We start from the raw sequence: 22639 nt of genomic DNA on the forward strand, positions 1-22639 counted from the left end.
AGGGCATCGAATGAAACTAGTTGTTAGTTTATTGGTCCTGATAAATAATTCGATTCATTTTTTAGTTTAATTGAGTTTATTTGCATCCAGAAATGAATTGAAATGTATTTTTCTTGATGATTGAATGTTTATGACTTTTTGTTCAAATTTGAACCAAATTCAGTTCATTTGTGAATTAAGTTAGGTTCACTTGATACTACTGTCAAGTATTTACCAAATCTGTTATTCCTTAAGATATTCAGTTTATTTCTTAGTTTAATTGAGTTCATTTGCATACAGAAATGAATTGAAATGTGTTTTTCTTACTGATTGAATGTTTATGACTTTTTGTTCAAATCTGAACCAAATTCGGTTCATTTGTGAATTGAGTTAGGTTCACTTGATATTACTGTTAAGTATTCACCAAATCTGAACCAAATTCGGTTTATTTGTAAATTGAGTGAGGTTCACCTGTTAAGTATTGACCAAATTTTTTCTTCTTTACAGCAAAAATGAAAAAGATGACCATCTCAAAAAAGGAAAAGTCACATTATAATGTAAGCATATACACATTAAATTAACTCTATTTTGGTATTATAAATATATCATAACATAATGTTTCAAATCCTTGCAAAAAATTCATGATCTGAGATGCTAAAAAAAATTCAATAGCTAGGGTGTTCAAAGAATTGAGTGTAGAAAAGAAAACTATTATTGAAAAAATGAAATTCGGTGCACTGGGACATATCCCAGAATTGAATATCTCTCACAAGCTCTTGAGAAAATTGATTCATTGCTTTGATCTCTATCATGGATGCTTGGACACTCTCTATGGCAAAATCTACATAACCCTTCCCAAGATAAAAGATGTATTGGGCATAAATTTTGGCAGTATTATACTTTTTATCTTTTACATTTGTATTTTTTTTATTTTTTTTATTATTTCTTAAGTAATTTCAGTTTATTCTTTAGTTTATTTGAGGTTCATTTGAATACAGAAAATAAACTGAGCAATTTTTACTAATCTGTTTATATTAAAATATTATAGGGGATCATTTTCTTAAAAAAGTTGCATACAACAAACTAAATGAGCAACAGAAGGAGATTGTTGATAACTTTAAAGGTGCTACTTTGGCATCTTTGACAAAATCTACGATTGATATGAGTGTTGAAAGAGAGGAAAACTTGCTAAAATTCAAGAGGACTTTCGTCGTCTTCGTCAAGAAATGCTTCTTGTTGCCAACAACAGTAAGCACAATCTCCTCGGTCCATAATAAGCCGCCTGCCCTTCATGTAAAAACAGTCCAACAATAGAATTGAGCGTCTCATGTATTGAGCTTCCTGATCAAGGGGATCAAAGCCCAGAGTGCAGAAAAGAAACTTTCGGTTGATGGCTGCGTCTTCGAGTTAATGTTAATATATTTCCATGAAACGAAGTTTCCTTATCCATAAGCAGATGACGCTCCCGAGCCACCATGGGTGGCGTACTGGACACAGAGGAGGATGGTTGGCCGGATTGCTTTGGAAACAAGTAATGAAATGGTAAATAAAAAAATTATTTTCCTTGAAATTTTGATTCAGATGCTTCTAAATTATTGTGCTAACTAAATAAGTTTCTGTTTTAGGGGCTTGTGAAAAGAGCAGAATTGAGCACCAGGGGGGGATAGAAGACAAGAAGGGGAAAAAGAACGAAAAGAAGAAGAAAGAAAGAAAAAAAGAAATTTTTGTCATCTTGCATTCGTCTTCGGAAGATGAAAGTTTTTCTAAATTTGAGATACTTCTCACCATCGTTTATCGAAAACTATCTATTTATTTGAAGTTTTATATTATTATTTTAACAAAATGTTTTGTATGTGTTGCAGTTGAAGAAGAAATGGAGAAAACACCGTCAAAGAAAAGAAAACAACCACAAAGAGTGGCGAAAAACAAACCAAAAAAAAGGAAAATTATTCTGACGGATTCGAAAAGCAAAACTGAATCTGAAGACGAGTAAGATTCAGAAATGATTATTTTGTTGTTATAAATATATATTCTATTTTTTAATTGAGTCTTTTTGACTACTTGTTCAAATACAAAATAATTTTGGTTTATTTGTGAATTAATTGAGATTCACTTGATGATGTGACAAGTATTGATAATTTCGGTTCATTTCTACGTTTATTTGAGGTTCATTTGATTTAGTTTCACTCGGATTTGCTAAAAAGTGTTCATGTGTGCTTGTTAAGTTAGTTACAGCTCTGATATTTGTCACCAGTATACATCCGATGTGTGTTTGTTGATGATAGACTCTATTTGACTGCTTGTTCAAATCTAAAATAATTTTGGGTCATTTATTTTTTAATTATGGTTCATCGTGATTTTAAATCTAAACTTATTATATGAATTGTCAGAAGTGAACAAGTAGAGGGGACGAGTGCTGAGAAAAGAAAACAAAAAGAAAAAAGAATGAAGAGAAAAAATGACGGCGCTGAAAAAAATAAATGTTGCTTCAGATGACCGTGACTCGACAGACGCGTAATATGATTTATTGCAGGAGTAAGGTTGAGTTTCTTAAGTTCTTTTTCTTTCTCTGTACTTTCCTAAAACCTCATGTAATTTGTTTGGATTTATTGAATAATATTTATTTTTTTGGTTAAACTGTCGACTATAAATTTGGACAGCGAAATCGAACCTGTGTTACAAACACAGACGAGCTTGGCACGGTCTGTAAATGCACCGAGCAATACCAAGTAATTCTTCTTAACTTTTATTTAATTTTTCTGCCTTTAATTAAAATATCTTGGTTGATGATTTTAGTTTCGTATCTTTTTTATTAGAAAAAAATACCCCTAAATCCTCGGTTACAATTTTTAGAACAAAAAATTGCATGAAAAATAGAATTTACTTGAGGTTCAAATCTGAAGTAATTTCGGTTCATTTCTAGGTTTAATTGAGATTCCTTTGAATACAGAAATGAATTTGATGTGTTTGTAATCTTCTGCTTTTAATTGAGGTTCATTTCTTAGTATAATTAGAAAATCTTGGTGGAAATCTTGGTGGATGATTTTAATTTCGTATCTTTTTTATTAGAAAAAATACCCCTTAAACCCCAGTAACAATTTTTAGAAGAAAAAAATGGCATGAAAAAAAATAGAGTTTACAACCTCCAACTATGTAAGTTCAAATACTTACGTTGGTCTTTTAAATTTAGGTAATAATTTTTGTTTAATTAAATACACAAAATTTTTGTTTAATTATCAATAGCACAACACCTGTCAATAACAAATCCTTGTAGTTTGGGAAGAAATTCAGTCTCAACCTTTGGTTATGTGAGCTTTTCAACTACTTTCCTATTCTAATGAATGTGCAGCTTTCAGTTTTAGAGTTCCTATTATAATCATTCAACATTAACTTCTTTCTAGTTTATCTTCATTAGATTTTCTATTGCAATGGCTCTTCCAATTTCTCTTGTGGAAGAGATAAAACAACAAAAGACCTTCACCTCTATACCTTTGGAAACTCAAACAGAAGAAGCTTCTGTCAATGAGTAAGTTGTACTTAAAATTATTTTTATTAGTTTTGATAGTATAAAATAATAATTTCGGTTCATTATTGAATGCTTTTCTGTTTAATATAGTTGTCCTCCAAAACCCCAATACCAAGCTTACGAAGAAACTTCTGCAAGGCAATCAGAGCAAGAAGCTCCATTGAATGTGTAAGTTTTACTTAAAATTCTTTTTATTAGTTTTGATGTTATATAATAATAATTTTGGTTCATTATTGAACACTTTTTTGTTTGACCCAACTGTCCTTCGGAATTCCAACAAGAAGTCTGTAAAGAAACTCTGACAAGGCAATCGGAGCAAGAAGCTCCTCTTAATGTGTAAGGTTAACTTAAAAAATTATTTTTATTAGTTTTGATAGTATATAATAATAATTTTGGTTCATTATTGAACACTTTTCTGTTTAATCTAGCTGCCCTTCGAAACCCAAACACCAAACTTGCGAAGAAACTTCGACAAGGCAATCGGAGCAAGAAGCTCCTCTTAATGTGTAAGTTTTACTTAAAATTCTTTGTATTAGTTTTGATGTTATATCATAAGTTTTTTTATTATTACTTAAAACTTTCTTTTATCATCTTGCAGTTCTTTCTGTCCTCGGCATTGGGAAGATGATGCACCTTCCTTCAACCTTAGCATTAGTCCCCGACCTCTCAATCAATAGTAACACAACTTGAATGTTGATAGAGGCGGTGATGAATGCCGGGATGACAACAGCATTGCAATATGCTAAGAAAACAAGTGCAGAGCCGAATTTGAACACCCTTAAAGGGTACAAGATTCTAGTGAAAGAAAAAGAAATAATAGAGGAGATGAGGGAGAAATATTGTCAGTGGATGACACAAATAAAGGTTTACAAAGATGATACAACCAATGAGTTTGAAACGATATTCATGTTGGACCACAAAACAGATTTAGAAGGGGATAGATTTCACTTCTTTTCTCTAAGATCCGGACAAGATGTAGAAAATACTGTAAACTCTTCGACTATTACATTAACATTAATGATTTTTTAAAAAAATTTTATTCCCATATATCTAATAAATTTTTGTCCTATAGGTGGTCTTTGCAATGTGTATACTTCTCAACAACAAAAAATGTCACAGATTTGATGAAGAAATATAATGTGTGCCGACAAATATTGTGGTAAGCCAACTTTTTTATTCCTAAAATAATTTTGATTCATTTGAATTTAGAAATGAATTTGATGTGTTTTTGTTGATGATTGAGCTTTTTTGACTGATAGTTCAAATCTGATATAATTTCGGTTCATTTCTTAGTTTAATTGAGGTTCATTTAAATTCAGAAATAAATTCGATGTGTTTTTGTTGATGATTGAGTCTTTATTTTTGCTTGTTCAAATATGAAGTAATTTTGGTTCATTCCTTAGTTTATTTGAGATTCATTTGAATCTAGAAATTAATTCGATGTGTTCTTGTTGATGATTGATCTTTTTTTACTGCTAGTTCAAATCTGATATAATTTCGGTTCATTTGTAATTTAACTGAGGTTCATTTGAATGCAGAAATGAATTCGGTGTATTTTTGTTGATAATTGAGTCTTTATTACTACTTATTCAAATCTAAAGTAATTTTGGTTTATTCCTTAGTTTATTTGAGATTCATTTGAATCCAGAAATGAATTTGATGTGTTCTTGTTGACGATTGAGCTTTTTTAACTGCTAGTTCAAATCTGATGTAATTTTAGTTCATTTGTGAGTTAACTGAGGTTCATTTTGTAGAATTTAATATTGGGGAAGCATAAGGTCGACTACATTGATCCAAAAATTAAGAAGGCCTACCGGATCAGTGAATTTAAGGACTTCTTGCCTTTTCTGGACAAAAAAAATGGCATCGCATCCGTTTGTAAGTTGTGATTTCTAAAACTTCTTTAATAAGTTTGTCGCTTGCTATCATTTAGACTGAAATATTTTATCTTTTTTTTTCAAATTTCAGCTGTTTGCACCAGTTTGACATGGAGGCCATTGGTGATTGTGGATTGCTGATGTTAAGAAAAAGGTATTTTGACCCCATCAAGAAAAAAGATACGCTTGAAGAAAGAATAGCTTTGAACAAATTTATTGTAATTTATTTATATATTTTTGTTGTAAATTATCTCTTATTTCTAGTCATTATTAATCACTCATTGTGCCTGATTGAGCATTGTTTGTGGACTTAGTTTTCTTCAATTATTATTGAATTGAAGTATACTTTTTGTATTCTTTTCAAGATTTAATAATATCCCAGATGAGGGTCTATTCTGGGACAGAGCCTTTGATGGTGAACAACGAAGAGGGCATTGAAGCACCGTATGTTACGATCAGCGGTCAACGAATAAAGTAAAATCTTTCTTTGTTATAGTGCTATTATTAATATGTTTTATTGTGCTATTATTAATATGTTGTGTCTCCTATTAATCATATTTTATTTTTTATTTATTTCTTAGTTATGATTGCAGGATATATGTGATGAAATGGCTGAAAACAAGTGATCTTGTAAAGATAAAAAATAGGAAATATAAATGTAAAAACTAAAAACAGGTAAGTAATTTCTAAATTAACAAATTTTGACTTATTTCTTATTTCATTTGGGTTTAATTTAAGTAATTTCTTTCAATTGAATTATAGGAAGAAATAGATTTTTTCAGTCGGGAGTATGGTCTAACCATTTTCTTAAACAAGATAAATAAATTGAGAAACAAAACCATTGAGGCATCTGAAGTGATAAGACTTCCAAAGTCATCCGCTACCCTCTCAAGCCCTTTTTGTGAATTCTCATCTCGGGATATAGAAAGTAAATAGGTTATAGGTTCAATCTTTGACTCATGTAAGGAATTGTAATTAACACTAATTTGTAAAGAATTGTAAATGTTAATGTATATATTTAAAAATATTTTCTTTAATTTCTTTTATTTGTCAAAATTTTCTGAGCTGTATTGAATGAATCTAGGTTCATAGTAAATGAATTCAATGTATCTATCAAACCTCAAGAGCGCCAAAAACACAAATGAATCGAAATTATTACACGCAATGAACCGAAAAAAATGTATACATGACTATTCGATTTCAGAAACACCTAAACTATTTGCCATAACACAATTGCAGAAGCTAATATGAAAAATAAAAAAATGACTATTCAATAAAACATAATAGAAATCAGAAATTAACCCTCATTATATGACTAAAACCCAAATGAACCGAAATTTAGTCATACATGAATCGAAATTTATATTAATAAAAACCAAAACTTCTATAATACTCTCCGGGATAATTCATATCCTATACATTATAAAGGTTGGAGCTTGATTGAATCATTGATCCACCATCTAAAAGGTTCAACTGCAAAAAAGAAAATAAATCATATATTAGCAAAATGCACAAATGAATTTTTTCCTAATCAAAAGCAAATCAATGTTATCCACTTAGAGTAAGCTTTTTCTTTTTCTTTGTTGCATTTGTGATCTTTTTTTCATATTCGATCCTAATATGTTCTTGGGACGTCCTCTTGTTCTAACACGTGAGAAGCTTTGAAGGTTGTTAACATCACTCAACGTAGCGTTTTCGTGAGATAACGAACATTTACCTTTACTTTTTGCTTGATATTCTTGCATTTCAGCCATGACATTATAAAAAGCCAGGTACATAATTCCAGTCAACTCCTCAAATTTTGACGTAAATTCACAAATATTACGTGAGCGAAATACCAAATCGTCAAATCTCTTGCTTCTCGGCTCTAATAGAGGCTCGTCTTGGCTGTTCTTGATATGTGTGTGCCTCATCTTTATGTTCTTACTCCAGCGTTCCAATATATATTTTGGTGTCATTTTATCTACTCGTTCAAAACTTAAGACATTTAGAGAATGACGACATAGTATACCCCTTGACTCAAACAACAAGCACTGTCACTTTACTTCGCGTGATATTGCGTCGTATGTAACAACAAACTTGTTAAATATTGAGTTAGAAACTTACTCTACAACTTCATGCCGTAAAACCTAGAGTGAAATTCGTTGATCTTGTGATGCAATTCACCTTTCCTCTGAATTGTGTTTGAACTTTCCTGAACTTCTTGTGAGTATACACGTGCTAAAATTGAGCCTTTATTGGTAATTTTGTTGCACACGGTATCACGGTATAAAAATCTACAGTATCAAATTCTCTCTCTCTTTGCTCTCTGCTTCCTAGGCAATTATCATATTGCTTTACAAATTGAATCAAAGAGTTATTGCGTGTGATAAACTTGTTAAAAAAAAGTATGCATCATTTCGCTCTTTTGTGTGCTTCTTATCTCGGCTCAAAAATGGTGATCAAGATAAATTGGAATCCATAAATGACATTTTTGGTAGAGTGTTTAGCTTCAAGGTTAAGCTCAAAAAAGAAGTTTTGATTATTCTCTTTCATTCTTAATAAGTACTTTCCAAATTCTTTGGCATCATCTTGTTCGAAAATATTCCATACTTCCCTTATAATGTAATTTCTCAAATTTTTTTCAATAAAACTTAGTTCGCGATGATTGCCCGTTGCTGCTACAAATGACTGATACATTCTACTCGGTCTGATTCTGGCTTCTTCATTGTTTTCATGGTACGACGCACAAATATGCTTAGCTCTCTGTGTTGTTTAAGCATCTCTGCTTGATCTGGATAGTAAGGATGTGAATGATTCAGAACAACTTTAGAAATTATCCAAAGACCAACTTCCTTCAATATATGTACGAAAATTCTGTCTGGACAGTTTATTCCTGCTGAAGGGTTTGTCTTCAGAGTTGGAGATATCTTGGATTTTCACTTTTCCTCTCTACTACATGTAATTAGTTGATGCTTAATCTCATCTCTCTTCCGAGTGGTGTTCCTTATTTTCGTAGAAAAACTAGTAAGTTCGGAATAATCTTTGTAGAACTTTCCAGCTTCTTTCAGTGTCTTGGAAGTCATCCCAATCTTTGGGACAAATTGTTCATCAACAACACACCTGGACTGTAAAATGAACCGAAATATTGTCATAATAACACCATTGTATAATAACCAATGAACCAAAATATGTGCATTCTGTAAATTTAGAAAGTCCTGCATTCATTATCAGTTTATTCGATTGCATTCCATTGCATTCAATTCAAAATTATTGAAAAATGAACCGAAATGTTTTCATAAAAAATCATTGTCTAACAATAAATGAACCAAAATTTGTCCATTATATAAATTTAAATTCAAAAACACCTGCGTCTAGAATGAACCGAAAATATTATCAAAATGAAACCATTGTATAATACCAAATAAACCGAAAATTGTGTTTATAAACAACATTGGATTTAGCGATTCCATTTCATTCCATTCAATTCAATTCAAAATTATTGAATAATCCAAATCTCGTCCACTTAATTCGATTAAGAAGAATAATCTAAATCGCTTTCATTCAACTGATTTGTACTTGAATCATTCTTTATTTTGATACGCTATTCAAATGCAATTCAGATCAAAATCTGAAAACAAAAAAGAATAGAAAAACCAGAACAGAGAAGAACGAAGAGAAGCTTTATGTTAAAGAAGAGAAGCTCTACGTTGAGAATGAAGAACGAAGAAAAGTTCTATATTAAAGAGGTTTACATTAAAAAGTGGCAAATGCGTGAATCAAAAATAACTTGATTGACTTGATTAAAAAAATTACATGAATACGGAGCATTATTGTTATTTTGAACACAAAATTTGGTTGAACGTTGGTTTGAGAGCAAAAACTCATTCACGTTCACTAAATATATAAGTGACAAACAAAACTTGACCAATGTTTAAATACATGACATGGAAATAAACAAACAGTAAAATATTAGGGATCCAAATAGTGGAGAGAAATATAGTATTTTATCTTAAGTATAATTCAAAAGTAGTGATGTTATCAATTTGGGAGTGACATTATTAATTTTTTATTAACGAGACCTTAATACCTTTTCACAGGAAGGGTTATCTGGAAGGAAATGCTTGTGGCTTGTGACCGTAATTAGCTGCGTGCTTTTGCTCTAACATTGTGTGCTTAGCTTTTTTTTTTTTTTGGACTTGAGCCTCATTTTTAAACTCCGAGTAAGCGTCCTTCATTTTACTATGGAATTTTTCTATTCTGACTTAATTTGTGTCATAGTTTTTTTAAAAGGGGGGAAATGAAAAATTGTGCCTCTTGTTGAATAAAACTAGGAACTCCAAAGTCCAAAAAAAGAATACGAAAAGGATAGTTTATTCTATTTTAAGTTTTTAAGGTTGTACAGAAATTCTTATTTATCATGGGTTTTACATCAATATCAAGTTTGAACGACCCCTTTATTTTAGTTGATCGGTTGCAATTTCTTAATGTGTTAGTTTAAACATTTGGCGATACGTGTAAAGAAATGATAAGTAGTAATATAGGGAGCAACTTTAGTTATCATTAGCAGATAAAGCGCGGTATTTATTAATTGACTAAAATTAATATTCAAAACATGAGAACAGGTCCTCATTGCTTGCTTATTGAAGATAGATCGTATGAGAATAAGAACAGAATCCATCGGGAACACGTGTGTAATAGGAATATGGATATGAAATGAGTAGTTAATAACTAAGTCCATCACATCAAAAACATGAGTCTCATCCACCCATTACATGTAACCATAGAGCAAATGGAAGATCTTTTTCAACATATTCTCATCCACCAAACAAATTTGTCCTCACTTCAATGTAGCGTCACGTAGTTACCTTCCACCACCAACAACAATAATATTAACTCTCTCTCTTTCTTCTATCTTACTAAAAATAAAAAATATTTTGGTACACAAATATTCTACATTAATACAAAATTTGAAAAATAATTATACCCAAATGATTACAATAAAAAATATTATTTATACATAAAAATATTAATTATTATATATTTATATATAAATATATTATTTAATTTGTTTTTATATTATTTTATATTTTAATATATATTCTATACGAGTATTTAATTTAGTACTTAATTTATAATAAATATTTAATACAATTAGATCAAATAGATATTAATAATTAACAAAAATTGTATTTATTATCATATTAATAAAGTCAAATTTAATTAAAAGATTAAAAATTTATCATCTTAACTAATTTTTCATTAACATAGCTGCATTAATAGTACGAGGGCAATTAAGATTTATAATAAAATAAAATATTTACTTAATAATTTAATTTTATATATAGAGTACTTACTTATTTAAAATATTTATATAGAATATTTTGTACATAAAGTACTTATTTAGTATTTAATTTTTTCACTATATTAAAAATATATTATTTGACTAAATACATATCATTTGCCAAAATTTAAAAACTTAGGTTTTATATTTTTATCTCATAATTTCAATATATAGCTCTTTAGTAGATTATATATTTTTTAAAAAAACTTATGTTATATTTCAATTTAGACTTCAAAATTTACTATAGTAATTTGTGTTAGTCCTTAAATTTTGTATGGCTGCTCCCAACATTCTTACTAAAACGACAATAATAAATTTAACTTAAAAAAATTTAGAACTTTAATAGAAGTAATCAAAGCTAATAGATTTTGGTCACATAAAATTTGAGGACAAATTTAAATCACAGTAAAATAATGTACCAAATTAATATGTGGTGAATAAAAATTAGTTCAACAATTAATATAAAATACCATTACAAATCTTAAAATTCAATTTGAGTACATTAAAATTTTAAGAATTAAATTGAATTTAATATAAAATTTCATAAATTAAACTAAATATTAACACCCACAATTTATATTAAAAAAAAAGAATAAAATTATAACTATCTTATTTTTAGAACAGTCTGATGGTTTTAGTATTCATACAGTTTAAATAAGTAAATTACTCTTATCTTATTTAATCTTATATGAACACAGCAGTATTAATATTGTTAGAGCAATTACGTGGCAGCCCCACAAAGAGGCACGTAATCAATATATGTCATGGCCTTCTTTCTCTATTAATCTCCACGTGTATAGTTTAACTATGCGTTGTCAACATTCTACGCTGTTCTTTAACTGCATGCACAGAAAAAGAGAACTTTCTAACTCTGTTCTTTCTTATCTTACTCAAATTTTCTTCATACACCACTTGCACTTGTATTTTTGCTTGTTTGTTTTTTCAACTTTTGTTGTTCTTTGTTTCATCTTCAAATTCTTCGTTCGAAGGTAAACTTCAGAGTTGAGCTTTCTAAGCCTTGTACAATTTATTTAATTTAATTTCTCTTATTCCTACAATTTCCATTTCTCAAAATTTTAGTTGCAAAAGATTTTTGTCTCATCATATTATTTGTTTGAATAATAACCCTTATTTATCTATGTTGTTTTCAGAAAAAGAAAATCTTCAAAGTCGTTGTTCTGTTCAAGGATTTCACCTTTCTCTTGGATATCAATGGAGGTAAGCTAACAAATGTTTCTTTCTTTTTTTTTCACATAAGAACTAAATTAAATTACTTAACTAAGGTTGATTTTTACTAATATTACTATTATTTGTGTAAAGGGATTATTTGGTAGCACATTAACAAACAAAAAAAACAGAAGATTGACCTAACTTTAAAACTGTCATCATGTGGCCAGATTAAAGAAAAAAAATGGATGAAAAGGTCATCATCAACATCATCAATAATCTATATTGAAGAAAATGAGAGGAAAGAGAAGGATCCCTTTGTTCCATGGTTGGAGAGGTCTTGGTCAATGCCATCAGAGGCTGTGATGATGAAGTGTAGGGACATGCACATGACTGCCAAAATATTACTACTCCACGAGCAGAACAGGCGTGGGGCCGCCGCACCCAGTGTTTTGCCGTCGTCAGCTCATGTCATTGACCATGTCAAGAAGCTGCTTGCAACTCCTAATGGGGATTCAAGGCATGAGGGTAACTCTTTTTTCTTGCTTTTTTTATTATTTGTTTCCTTCTCTTGGTTGTTTAATGTTAAGTTTAAATTTTGTGTTACAGATAAAAATAGAAATTTCTTTAAAGTTAGAAAAAAAAGTGTTATATACCTACATAGTTTAGGACAATAGACAACATCAATTTATAGTTAGATATTAAATTTGTCCTTAAATTAATATATATTAATAATTTTATATTATGTGGCATTAAAAGCTGCATTTTAGTAATACCTCACCTATCTTGTAGAGTATTTATAGTACATGATACAATTATACGAAGTAAATGGTTTTGAAGAGAAATGTTAGAGTATAATTATAGCGAAATAAATCATTTTGAAGAAAAATGTTAGAAGACCATCACAATTTGTTGTTTTTGACTTGTCATCAATTTAAATTTAATTTAGTAAACTAATAACATACTTTAATTGACACTTAATGGTAAAAAATAATAAATTCTGATGTCTTTTAACAATTTTTTTAGTTACATCAACTATATTTTTTTATATGAAAAGTATAGGATACCAACATATTATGTGTCAACTTATTGCCAACAATGATTAATTATTATATTTTAAACATAAAGAGACACATCTAAAAAATATATCTATAAAGACACTTCTATTAAACACAGCTATAAAAACGACATTGGCAGATGTTGGCAGAAATGCCGTTGGTAACATAGCGAGATTGTTTCTTATAAGGTAAAAATTATATTTAAGATTTTTCTGTGATTTTGAATATAAAATTAATGTTATAAATAAAGTTAATGTTAACATGACCGTTTGTCTAAAGATAATATCTAAGTTTTTGCTTATACCACACTTTCTCTCATTTTAGTAGCTTGCTAATAGCGAACACTATGTTACAACTTACCATTATAATTGGTCTAATCCAATTAGTCAGAATAGAAGTATGCATGGGATGAAATCATGTTTTGTTTGGAAAAAAATTAACAATTAAAACATCTCTGTATAATACCATTGAAATACAAAGTACTCATCCAAATTATATTAAATAACAATAAATTTGGTAACCAATTTTTAATATGAAAATATCATTAACATTTTTCATGGTATATTTTATTTTTTACTGTATAAATATGACTACGCATGTAATAGATAGTTTACATCGATTGTGATTGAATTTTGTGATAACCGTTTCTCTCCTTTCTTTTGTCCATTCTTCTCTCCAAATCTCCTTATTCGGTTATTTCATTGCTTACTTATGATACACACTACTTACATTGATGAGATTCTTGCTTTTTATACTAAAGTAGGAGAATCTAGTTCCAAAATAAAGACATCACCAACAGGTATTAAAGGATATGATCCCAAAAAATCATCAAAACAACCAACTCTTCAGAAAATGTCTTCTTCATCCAAAAGGCTTAAGGCAAAGAAGAATCAATCATCGTGCGTCAAAGGTGATAATAACAAAAATAATAATGATGATGCAATGGAGATTCTGAGACATATTCCAAGTGTGAGTACAAGAGGAGATGGGCCAAGTGGGAAGAGAATAGAAGGGATACTGTACAAGTATAACAGAGGACAAGTGTGTATTGTGTGTGTCTGCCATGGAAGATTTCTCTCTCCATCAGAGTTTGTCATGCATGCTGGTGGAAACCAAGTAGACAATCCCATGAAACACATCACTGTCTCTTCTAATAACTCAATCTAACAAGGAATTATGCTCCTTATTTTCTCAGTCACCTCTTTTGTATACTATAAGAGTAAGCACAAAAACTAAACTTTTGTTAGTTTTTGAATCTACTTATTTTGTCTTTTACATGGAATCAGTACTTGTTTTTGAATCTACTTGTTTTGTCTTTTACATGGAATCAGTGCTTTTCTCAATACAAATTTTTCTGCCATTAAATGGGATCTAAGATAAGAAAGATATGGAATGTGTCTTATGTTAATAAGAGGTGTATGTCAGATGGATCTACAAATTATAAGTATACAAACTTGTTCTTTTTACAATTGTTTTATTCATGTTTGAAAAATGGTGTGCAAGAAAATCTTTATCAAATATTTTTTTTTCCTAGTTGTGGACAATTTAAGATTTTTTTTTCTCTTTCTAGTTTGACAAGGTGAGCAAAGATTTCATTGGTAAGAGAAAGTTTGCGTTTATTATAATTTGAGAACTGGGTTTATTCAAGTCAAAATAAAATTTGATTCTTAGTTACCTAATTTTAGTTAGTCTATTTAAATGCTAGATATTAAAATTGTATCAATTTTCAAATAAATATGGAATTGATATCATCTTGGTGGTTTTATAAATAACTAATGCATTAATAGGCATTATAATGAGATTATTAATTTTTTATTTATTAGATATAATTTTTTTAGAAAAGTATTAGAGGGTTATCAATCTAATGTTTTTAATTTGCTAATTTAATAATATATTTTGTCTATACTTTTAAACATTAATAGTTAATTGTTGGTCATTTTTCATATATATAACTTTTAATGTATTTTTAGTGTAAAATGTTTTACATGTGCATTTAATGTATTTTTAGTGTAAAATGTTTTACATGTGCATCCAATCATATAATGTTACATCAGTAAAAATAATCTAGTAAATGGCTATCTAAAAAAAGGTTGTGATTGTATGATTGTGTAAAATATTTTACACTATCAATGTATGAAAATAAAACTATATATATTGGTCAATTTTGTGGTGGTCAAATTTGCGATGACCAATGGTGTTTAGGAGTTGACTTCCCAATGAATGGATGATTGACATGTGGTTATAGTGATTGGAATAGATTATGGTATTAGAAGAGTGAACACCCAATTCAATTTTTATCCATTTTAAATTAGGATAAGGTGGTTTTTGTCAAAAAAAAAAAAAAATTCACGCCGGCCTCTGTTCCTATGTAGTAGTTATTGATGTTGATGTGTACATTTATTCAGAGTGAAATGTCACGTTAGATTAAGAGAAATGAACAGGGTCGATTTATACCCTTGCCTCCTCCAAAAAAGACTGTTTTTGGATTAAAGAAGAACTAAAACTTAATTTGGATGACAAACTCTAAACTTTTCTATACCTCCAACCTCTCCCTATTCAAAACAACAAGAGACAAGCTCTAGGGTCTCATGATTGGGAGAACTTTTAAATTGGAGGCGATAATTTGACTTGCAGCATGAATTTTAGTGAGAATGTTCGAGCTCGAAGGAAGAAGAGATGAGTCTCCCCAAGTGCTATTGTAGGTCTCATGCTATTCTATTCATGATTGGGATCGAAAATAATCTAAATAGGTTATTCTTTCATTGCCCTTACTTCAACATATATTTATGGTATTAATGTTTTGGTTGTTTCAATTATCTATTCACTATTAGTCTCACAAAGTTAATTCAAATTGTAGACTACAGAAACTTATTGCTCATTCTTTGTATGACTAGATGATTATGTTTCTTCGTTTACTGAGTATGCTATGAAGACAATCTCAAAGGGAGCGTTGTCACAGAAGAAGAATCGATTTAAAGGCCTAAGTGATACAATAGATGATAAAGTGAAAGAACTAAAGGATAGGTTGATTGAATTAGAGAATTAATTGGAGAAGAGTAGATTAAAAATAGCTAAAAGTAGATGCTTGAGTTTAGGTTGTAGTGTTTTTACATTTTATAGTAGAATTGTAGTTATCTGCTTATTCAAGACAATTTTGTAAGAAACTTGATGAGTAATTTTAGTTTATCCAAGAATTTTGTGTCCTATGATAAAATAATGTGTTTTAATACTCTTGAAATTAAATAAAAATAAATTATTGTCAATGTTAAGAGTTTCTTCCCTGAATTTAATTTAAATTGTGGAGAAAATATTTGTACATATAGTATGGATTCAACTAATTTCATATAAAGCATAGAAGTTCATATATTATATTCATACTGATACTTAACAAGCAATTTATCTATTCATACTTCAGACAGCATAGCAAGGATAGCAACATAGCCCTATATCAAAAAACTAATCTGTATGTTGGAACTATTTTATCACTTTAAGTCTTAAAGATACAAACTAAACAATCAAAATACCAAAATAACAATTCACATTTCTATAATTCTATTAGCATTATCAATGCTGCTTAGGAGGCCTAAGTCCTAGAGGTATATAGCTGAGTGTTGGCACAAATATCATAAATCTGTATTTTTTGGAGTTGTCATACCAACTATTGGTCCAGTGCATTGGTTTTGTGAGTTGTGAGGCCTCAGTTTCAGAGCTTGTAAAGGTTGAGATTTGAATCATAAAGTTGAATTTGGTACTGGTACGGGTAGAGGCACAATACATGGAGCTGTTGACCTAACAATCTGGTGTTTTTCTCTAAATGGTTTAGGATTTTCACTGGAATTTTCTCCTGTAGTCTATTACAAGTTTACTAAATTAATTAACTAAATATTTCTATGGAATTAATATGTAACAATATACAACATAAATAGATTTTATTTAAAAAAAAAATAAAAAATGACTTTCTTAGCTTGGGGTGCAGATTGTGACAGTAAAATTTTTTCACTCTGAGTTTAGGCCACTGCTCCAACTCTCATAAACTTTTTAGGAAGTTTTTTCTTTGCTTTTCTTATCTTGGTCTATTACAAATTAATGAGCTACTAAGAGAACGCAACAAAATAATATAACATCTATTCTTATACATTGGACTCACCACATAATCTAATACTGTCTCTCCTCCAGTGGTATTTTCATTGACATTGGTGGTGCTGCCACCTTTTTGTGCCTACTTAGTGACAAACAAATGCACAATTAAGCCCTCATCTAAACTTATTTAAGACATATAAATCCCTGAATATTTTATTTTTTGGACAATTTGATTCCTAACCCAAAAACATTATAGTAAAGAATTGTACCTAATAAGTGTTTATTGTTGGAGTGGTTGATGAATTCTAATTTGTTGTCCTCTTTTGCGCTCTTCTTCCCTTTTTAGTTATGGGCTTCCAATTAGGATCTTGTGGTGCATTTGTGCATGCTTTGTAGTAATAGTGTTTTTAGCCATACTTAGAGCAAGTAACAATGAATGCCTTCTTTGTTTTGGTTGTGCTTATCTCTCTCTCAATTGGGTTAGCTCTTCTCTTCAACTTGGGTATAATGATCAACTCTATTGATTGTGAAAGGCAGTAGCCTTGGAGCATCAGTAGGTGTTCAGTACTCTTCATTGTTGACAGATTTAATGCAATATGAATATGTTGATCTGATAGCATCTATAGTTAGCAACTTATGGACAAAGTCCTCAGCTTTAAGACCCATTTTAGCCAATACTGCAACTACATGTCTACAAGACATTCCTGTTGGGTCCAATTTAATTTAATCAGAATCATACATTGGACAATTAGCAACAAACTAGTAATTATAAACCAAACTTACCAGTCAATTGCCAATATTGCATGTGCATGTCTTCTCCTGAGGGTTAACACTAACCTTATGATTCTAGGAATGCACTTCAAAAAGGACTTTTTGTAAGTCACTGACAAGAACTGAACGTCAATTCGAAATTTTACAAAATAACTTCGTTGCAAGTATAGTTCTGAACCAATAATTGATTTTCAATAAAAGTTTAATTTTGTTTGTCACAATACAAACTAATAAAAACTGGGAGTTTTAAGTCTCGGGTCGTCTCCCTCGGACCATGCAAATTAGGTACACATTCTCGGTTGTAAAATATGGAGGTTTTGAAGCATAGAACGGAAAAATTAAAAGAACTAAAGAATAAATAAACTAACAATGAAGCAAAAGACAATTAGTGCAAATTAAAAGACAGCAAGATCAAAACTAGTGACAATGCACTAATGGTATAAAAGAGCATTGACTTGGGAATGAGAATTAATAATTTTATCATCGTCATAACCACAACTATAGCAATTATGATGAGTTAATCTCACTTCGTCAACCCCTAACATCGAGGAGTAAGTCAAGCAAGCACACTTGACCTTAATTCATAACTCCTAGCTAACTTACTAATTAATTTAGTAAGAAACTAGCGTCAATGGAAACAAGAATCAACTAACAACCAAAGAATTACCACTAAATATCGGACATTATGACTCTAGTATCCTAGAAACTCATTTCCCGAGTCAAGGAGTGAAAATCTACTCAAAATCTATAGTTGGCATTTTCACAAATACCTTGTGGACATAAAAACAAAACATGGTGTTGAGTTATGTACATACTAATTTTAAATTAATGATGACAAATATAATTTTATTAGGTTAAACATCCAATTATCTTTTGATTGAGTTTGATTAGTATTACAGGCAAAAGAAATAAAATAGAGTAGCCCAAATCAAATGAAACAAAGAAACAGAAGTTGCTAAAACTAAGCTCAAAAAGAAAATAACAAAGAAATCACATAGGCTGAGAGGTAAGGGAAGAAAATCCAGCCCAAGTTGCATCATTCAAGTGGAAGCCTTCCAAAGCCATCATTCACGAGTTCACTTCGGTTAGAAACATGAAGAAAGAGAAGAAAACTTCTTCTTGGTTCATTCACCAGAGAAGAAAGAAAGAGAAAGGTAGATCACAAAAGTAAATGTCTAATCACCCAAATCAAAACGTGCTAAGCTTAGTCAGAAGTTAAAGGTGATTTATTTTCATTTGCATGCAATTTATTTTCTTCACTCCTTCTCCAACTCTCTGCGACACCATTTTGGGATAACTGGAAAAGAAATTTCTAATCTATGCTGCTGTAAATCAATGGTTCACAAAGTTACTTGGAGCCAAAGCACATTCTCAATGGTATGGATTTGGGGCTTATCACTGAACAACAAGCCTTGCTGCTCAGTTGACCTCGGTCAAGCAAGAAAATCAAAATTGAAATTCCTAATTTGTGGGTTAATTGAAGAAAGTGAACTGACAAGCTTGAGAAGCACACAACTCAAGGACTTGACTCAGAAGAAATCAAGACAGCAATTTTGAAAGAAGTACAAATAAGAAAAATTTCATCTTTCTGAAATAAGGAGAGAGAACCAGAATTTGAGTTTGTTTGAAGAGCTTCTCTGTGAAGAGTTCAACATTTTTGAATGTTTCTAAGTTAAAGAAGCATTCCGCCAGATGAAGAACTTAATCAGAGTTAGCTGAATTCGGTTTAACTTATATTAACAAAGGCTGTTAATGCATCAATCTCCTTCATGTTCTACAGTTTGTATTTTATTTTCTATGTATATCTTCCTGTAATTTCTTGAGTGGAAAAGGATGAAAAAGAAGAATCAAGAAAAAGCCAAGTGAAACACTTGAGAGAAATGCCTAGAGTGATTTCAGATTTCTTTAGGTTGTTTCTTATGTCTTGTGTCTTGTACCTATGAAGTGCCCCTTTTTAAGTTGGGTTAGCACTTAGAGTGAAGAATTAGGTATTAGCATAACCAAGTCAAATTAGATGAGAAATTGAGAGAGAAAGGATTGTGTGAATCCTTAGAATTGGTGTATGTAATATGGTGCACGAAATTATGATCTCAATGGTGCCAACAACTTGGTACGCACAATTGTAATATCACTCCTTTTCACAACTTCGCACAACTAACCAGCAAGTGCACTAGGTCGTCCAAGTAATAAACCTTACGTGAGTAAGGATCGATCCCACGGAGATTGTCGGCTTGAAGCAAGCTATGGTCACCTTGTAAATCTCAATCAGGAGGATTCAAATGGTTATGGAGTTTTAATAATTTAAAAGATAAATAAAACATAAAATAAAGATAGAGATACTTATGTAATTCATTGGTGGAAATTTCAGATAAGCGTATGGAGATGCATTGTTCATTCTGATTTTCTACTTTCCTACTGCCTTCATCCAATTCTTCATACTCCTTTCCATGGCAAGCTGTATGTTGGGTGTCACCGTTGTCAATGGCTACTTCCCGTCCTCTCAGTGAAAATGGTCCTCTACGATTTCTGTACGGCTAATCAACTGTCGGATTGCTCGTCTCGGATGAAAAATACCAAGCACAGATATCGTATGGCTAATCAGTTGTTGGTTCTCGATCGTGTAGGAATAGGATTTACTATCCATTTACGTCTGTCACCATGCCCTACAGTCGCGAGTTTGAAGCTCGTCACAGTCATCCCTTCCCGGATCCTACTTGAAATACCACAGACAAGGTTTAGACTTTCTGGATCTTAGGAATGCTGCCAATTAATTCTAGCTTATACCACGGAGGTTCCAATCTCAGATTCAGATGCCCCATTATCAGAAGGGAGTCGATGTGAATCATTGATTAGAAACCCAAGAGATATACATTCAAGCTTGTCTTCATGTAGAATGGAAGTGGTTGTCAATCACGCGTTCATAAGTGAGAATGGTGATGAGTGTCACATAATCATTACATTCATCATGTTCTTATGTGCGAATGGATATCTTAGAATAAGAATAAGCATGAATTGAATAAAAAACAGTAGTACTTTGCATTAATACTCGATGAACAGCAGAGTTCCACACCTTAATCTATGGTGTGTAGAAACTCCACCGTTGAAAATACATAAGTGAAAATAAGGTAGGCATGGCCGTGAGGCCAGCCCCCAATGTCTAAGGACTAACAATGATCAAAGATATTCCAAAAGCTCGTCCAAAGATTCTGAATACAATAGTAAAAAGTTCTATTTATACTAAACTAGTTACTAGGGTTACAGAAATAGGTAAATGATGCAGAAATCCACTTCCAGGCCCACTTGGTGTGTGCTTGGGCTAAGCATTGAAGCTTTCACGTTTAGAGGTCTTCCTTGGAGTTAAATGCCAGTTTGTAACTTGTTTTTGGCGTTTAACTCTGCTTTGCAACTTGTTTCTGGCGTTTAACGCCAGAATAGGGCAGAAAGCTGGCGTTAAATGCCAGTTTTCATCATCTAAACTCGGGCAAAGTATGGACTATTATATATTGTTGAAAAGCCCTGGATGTCTAATTTCTAACGCAGTTAAGAGCGCATCATTTGGAATTCTGTAGCTCCAAAATTTCCATTTCGAGTGCAGGGAGGTCAGAATCCAACAGCATCAGCAATCCTTTGTCAGCCTCTGAATCAGATTTTTGCTCAGGTCCCTCAATTTCAGCTAGAAAATATCTGAAATCACAGAAAAACACACAAACTCATAGTAAAGTCCAGAAATGTGAATTTTGCTTAAAAACTAATAAAAATATACTAAAAACTAACTAAATCATACTAAAAATTATGCAAAAATAATGCCAAAAAGCGTATAAATTATCCGCTCATCACAACACCAAACTTAAATTGTTGCTTGTCCCCAAGAAATTGAAAACAAAATAGGATAAAAAGAAGAGAATATACAATGAATCTCACAATATCAATGAAACTTAGTCTCAATTAGATGAGCGGGGCTTGTAGCTTTTTGTCTCTGAACAGTTTTGGCATCTCACTTTATCCTTTGAAATTCAGAATGATTGGCATCTATAGGAACCCAGAATTTTGGATAGTGTTATTGATTCTCCTAGTTCAGTATGTTGTTTCTTGAACACAACTACTTTATGAGTCTTGGTCGTGGCCCTAAGCACTTTATTTTCCAGTATTACCACCAAATACATAAATGTCATAGACACATAACTGGGTGAACCTTTTCAGATTGTGACTCAGCTTTGCTAAAGTCCCCAGTTAGAGGTGTCCAGAGCTCTTAAGCACACTCTTTTGCTTTGGATCACGACTTTAACCACTCAGTCTCAAGCTTTTCACTTGGACCTTCATGACACAAGCACATGGTTAGGGACAGCTTGATTTAGCCGCTTAGGCCTGGATTTTACTTCCTTGGGCCCTCTTATCCATTAATGCTCAAAGCCTTGGATCCTTTTTACCCTTGCCTTTTGGTTTAAAGGGTTATTGGTTTTTTCTGCTTGCTTTTTCTTTTTCTTTTTCTCTTTTTTTCGCTATTTTTTCACTACTTTTTCTTGCTTCAAGAATCAATTTTATGATTTTTCAGATTATCAATAACATTTCTCTTTGTTCATCATTCTTTTAAGAGCCAACAATTTTAACATTCATAAACTTCACTATAAAAAATATGCACTGTTCAAGCATTCATTCAGAAAACAAAAAGTATTGCCACCACATCAAAATAATTAAACTAATTTCAAGATAAAATTTAAAATCCAAGTACTTCTTGTTCTTTTGTAATTAAGCACATTTTTCATTTAAGAGAGGTGAAGGATTTATGGAATTATTTATAGCTTTAAGACATAGACACTAGATACTAATGATCATGTAATGAAGACACAAATATAGATAG

General features: G+C 31.0%; 1 protein-coding gene across 1 annotated transcript; it reads left to right on the plus strand.

The window, feature by feature from the left end:
• The first annotated feature begins 11562 nt into the window (after positions 1–11562).
• Positions 11563–14230, plus strand: LOC112709562 (uncharacterized). The gene is made up of 4 exons (XM_025761452.2): positions 11563–11694; positions 11857–11923; positions 12103–12400; positions 13694–14230. The coding sequence occupies exons 2-4, from the start codon at positions 11918–11920 to the stop codon at positions 14095–14097; spliced, it is 708 nt and encodes a 235-aa protein (XP_025617237.1). The 5' UTR covers positions 11563–11694; positions 11857–11917; the 3' UTR covers positions 14098–14230.
• The last annotated feature ends 8409 nt before the right edge of the window (positions 14231–22639 follow it).

This window comes from Arachis hypogaea, chromosome 1 (assembly GCF_003086295.3).
Source record: "Arachis hypogaea cultivar Tifrunner chromosome 1, arahy.Tifrunner.gnm2.J5K5, whole genome shotgun sequence".
Taxonomy (NCBI): domain Eukaryota; kingdom Viridiplantae; phylum Streptophyta; class Magnoliopsida; order Fabales; family Fabaceae; genus Arachis; species Arachis hypogaea.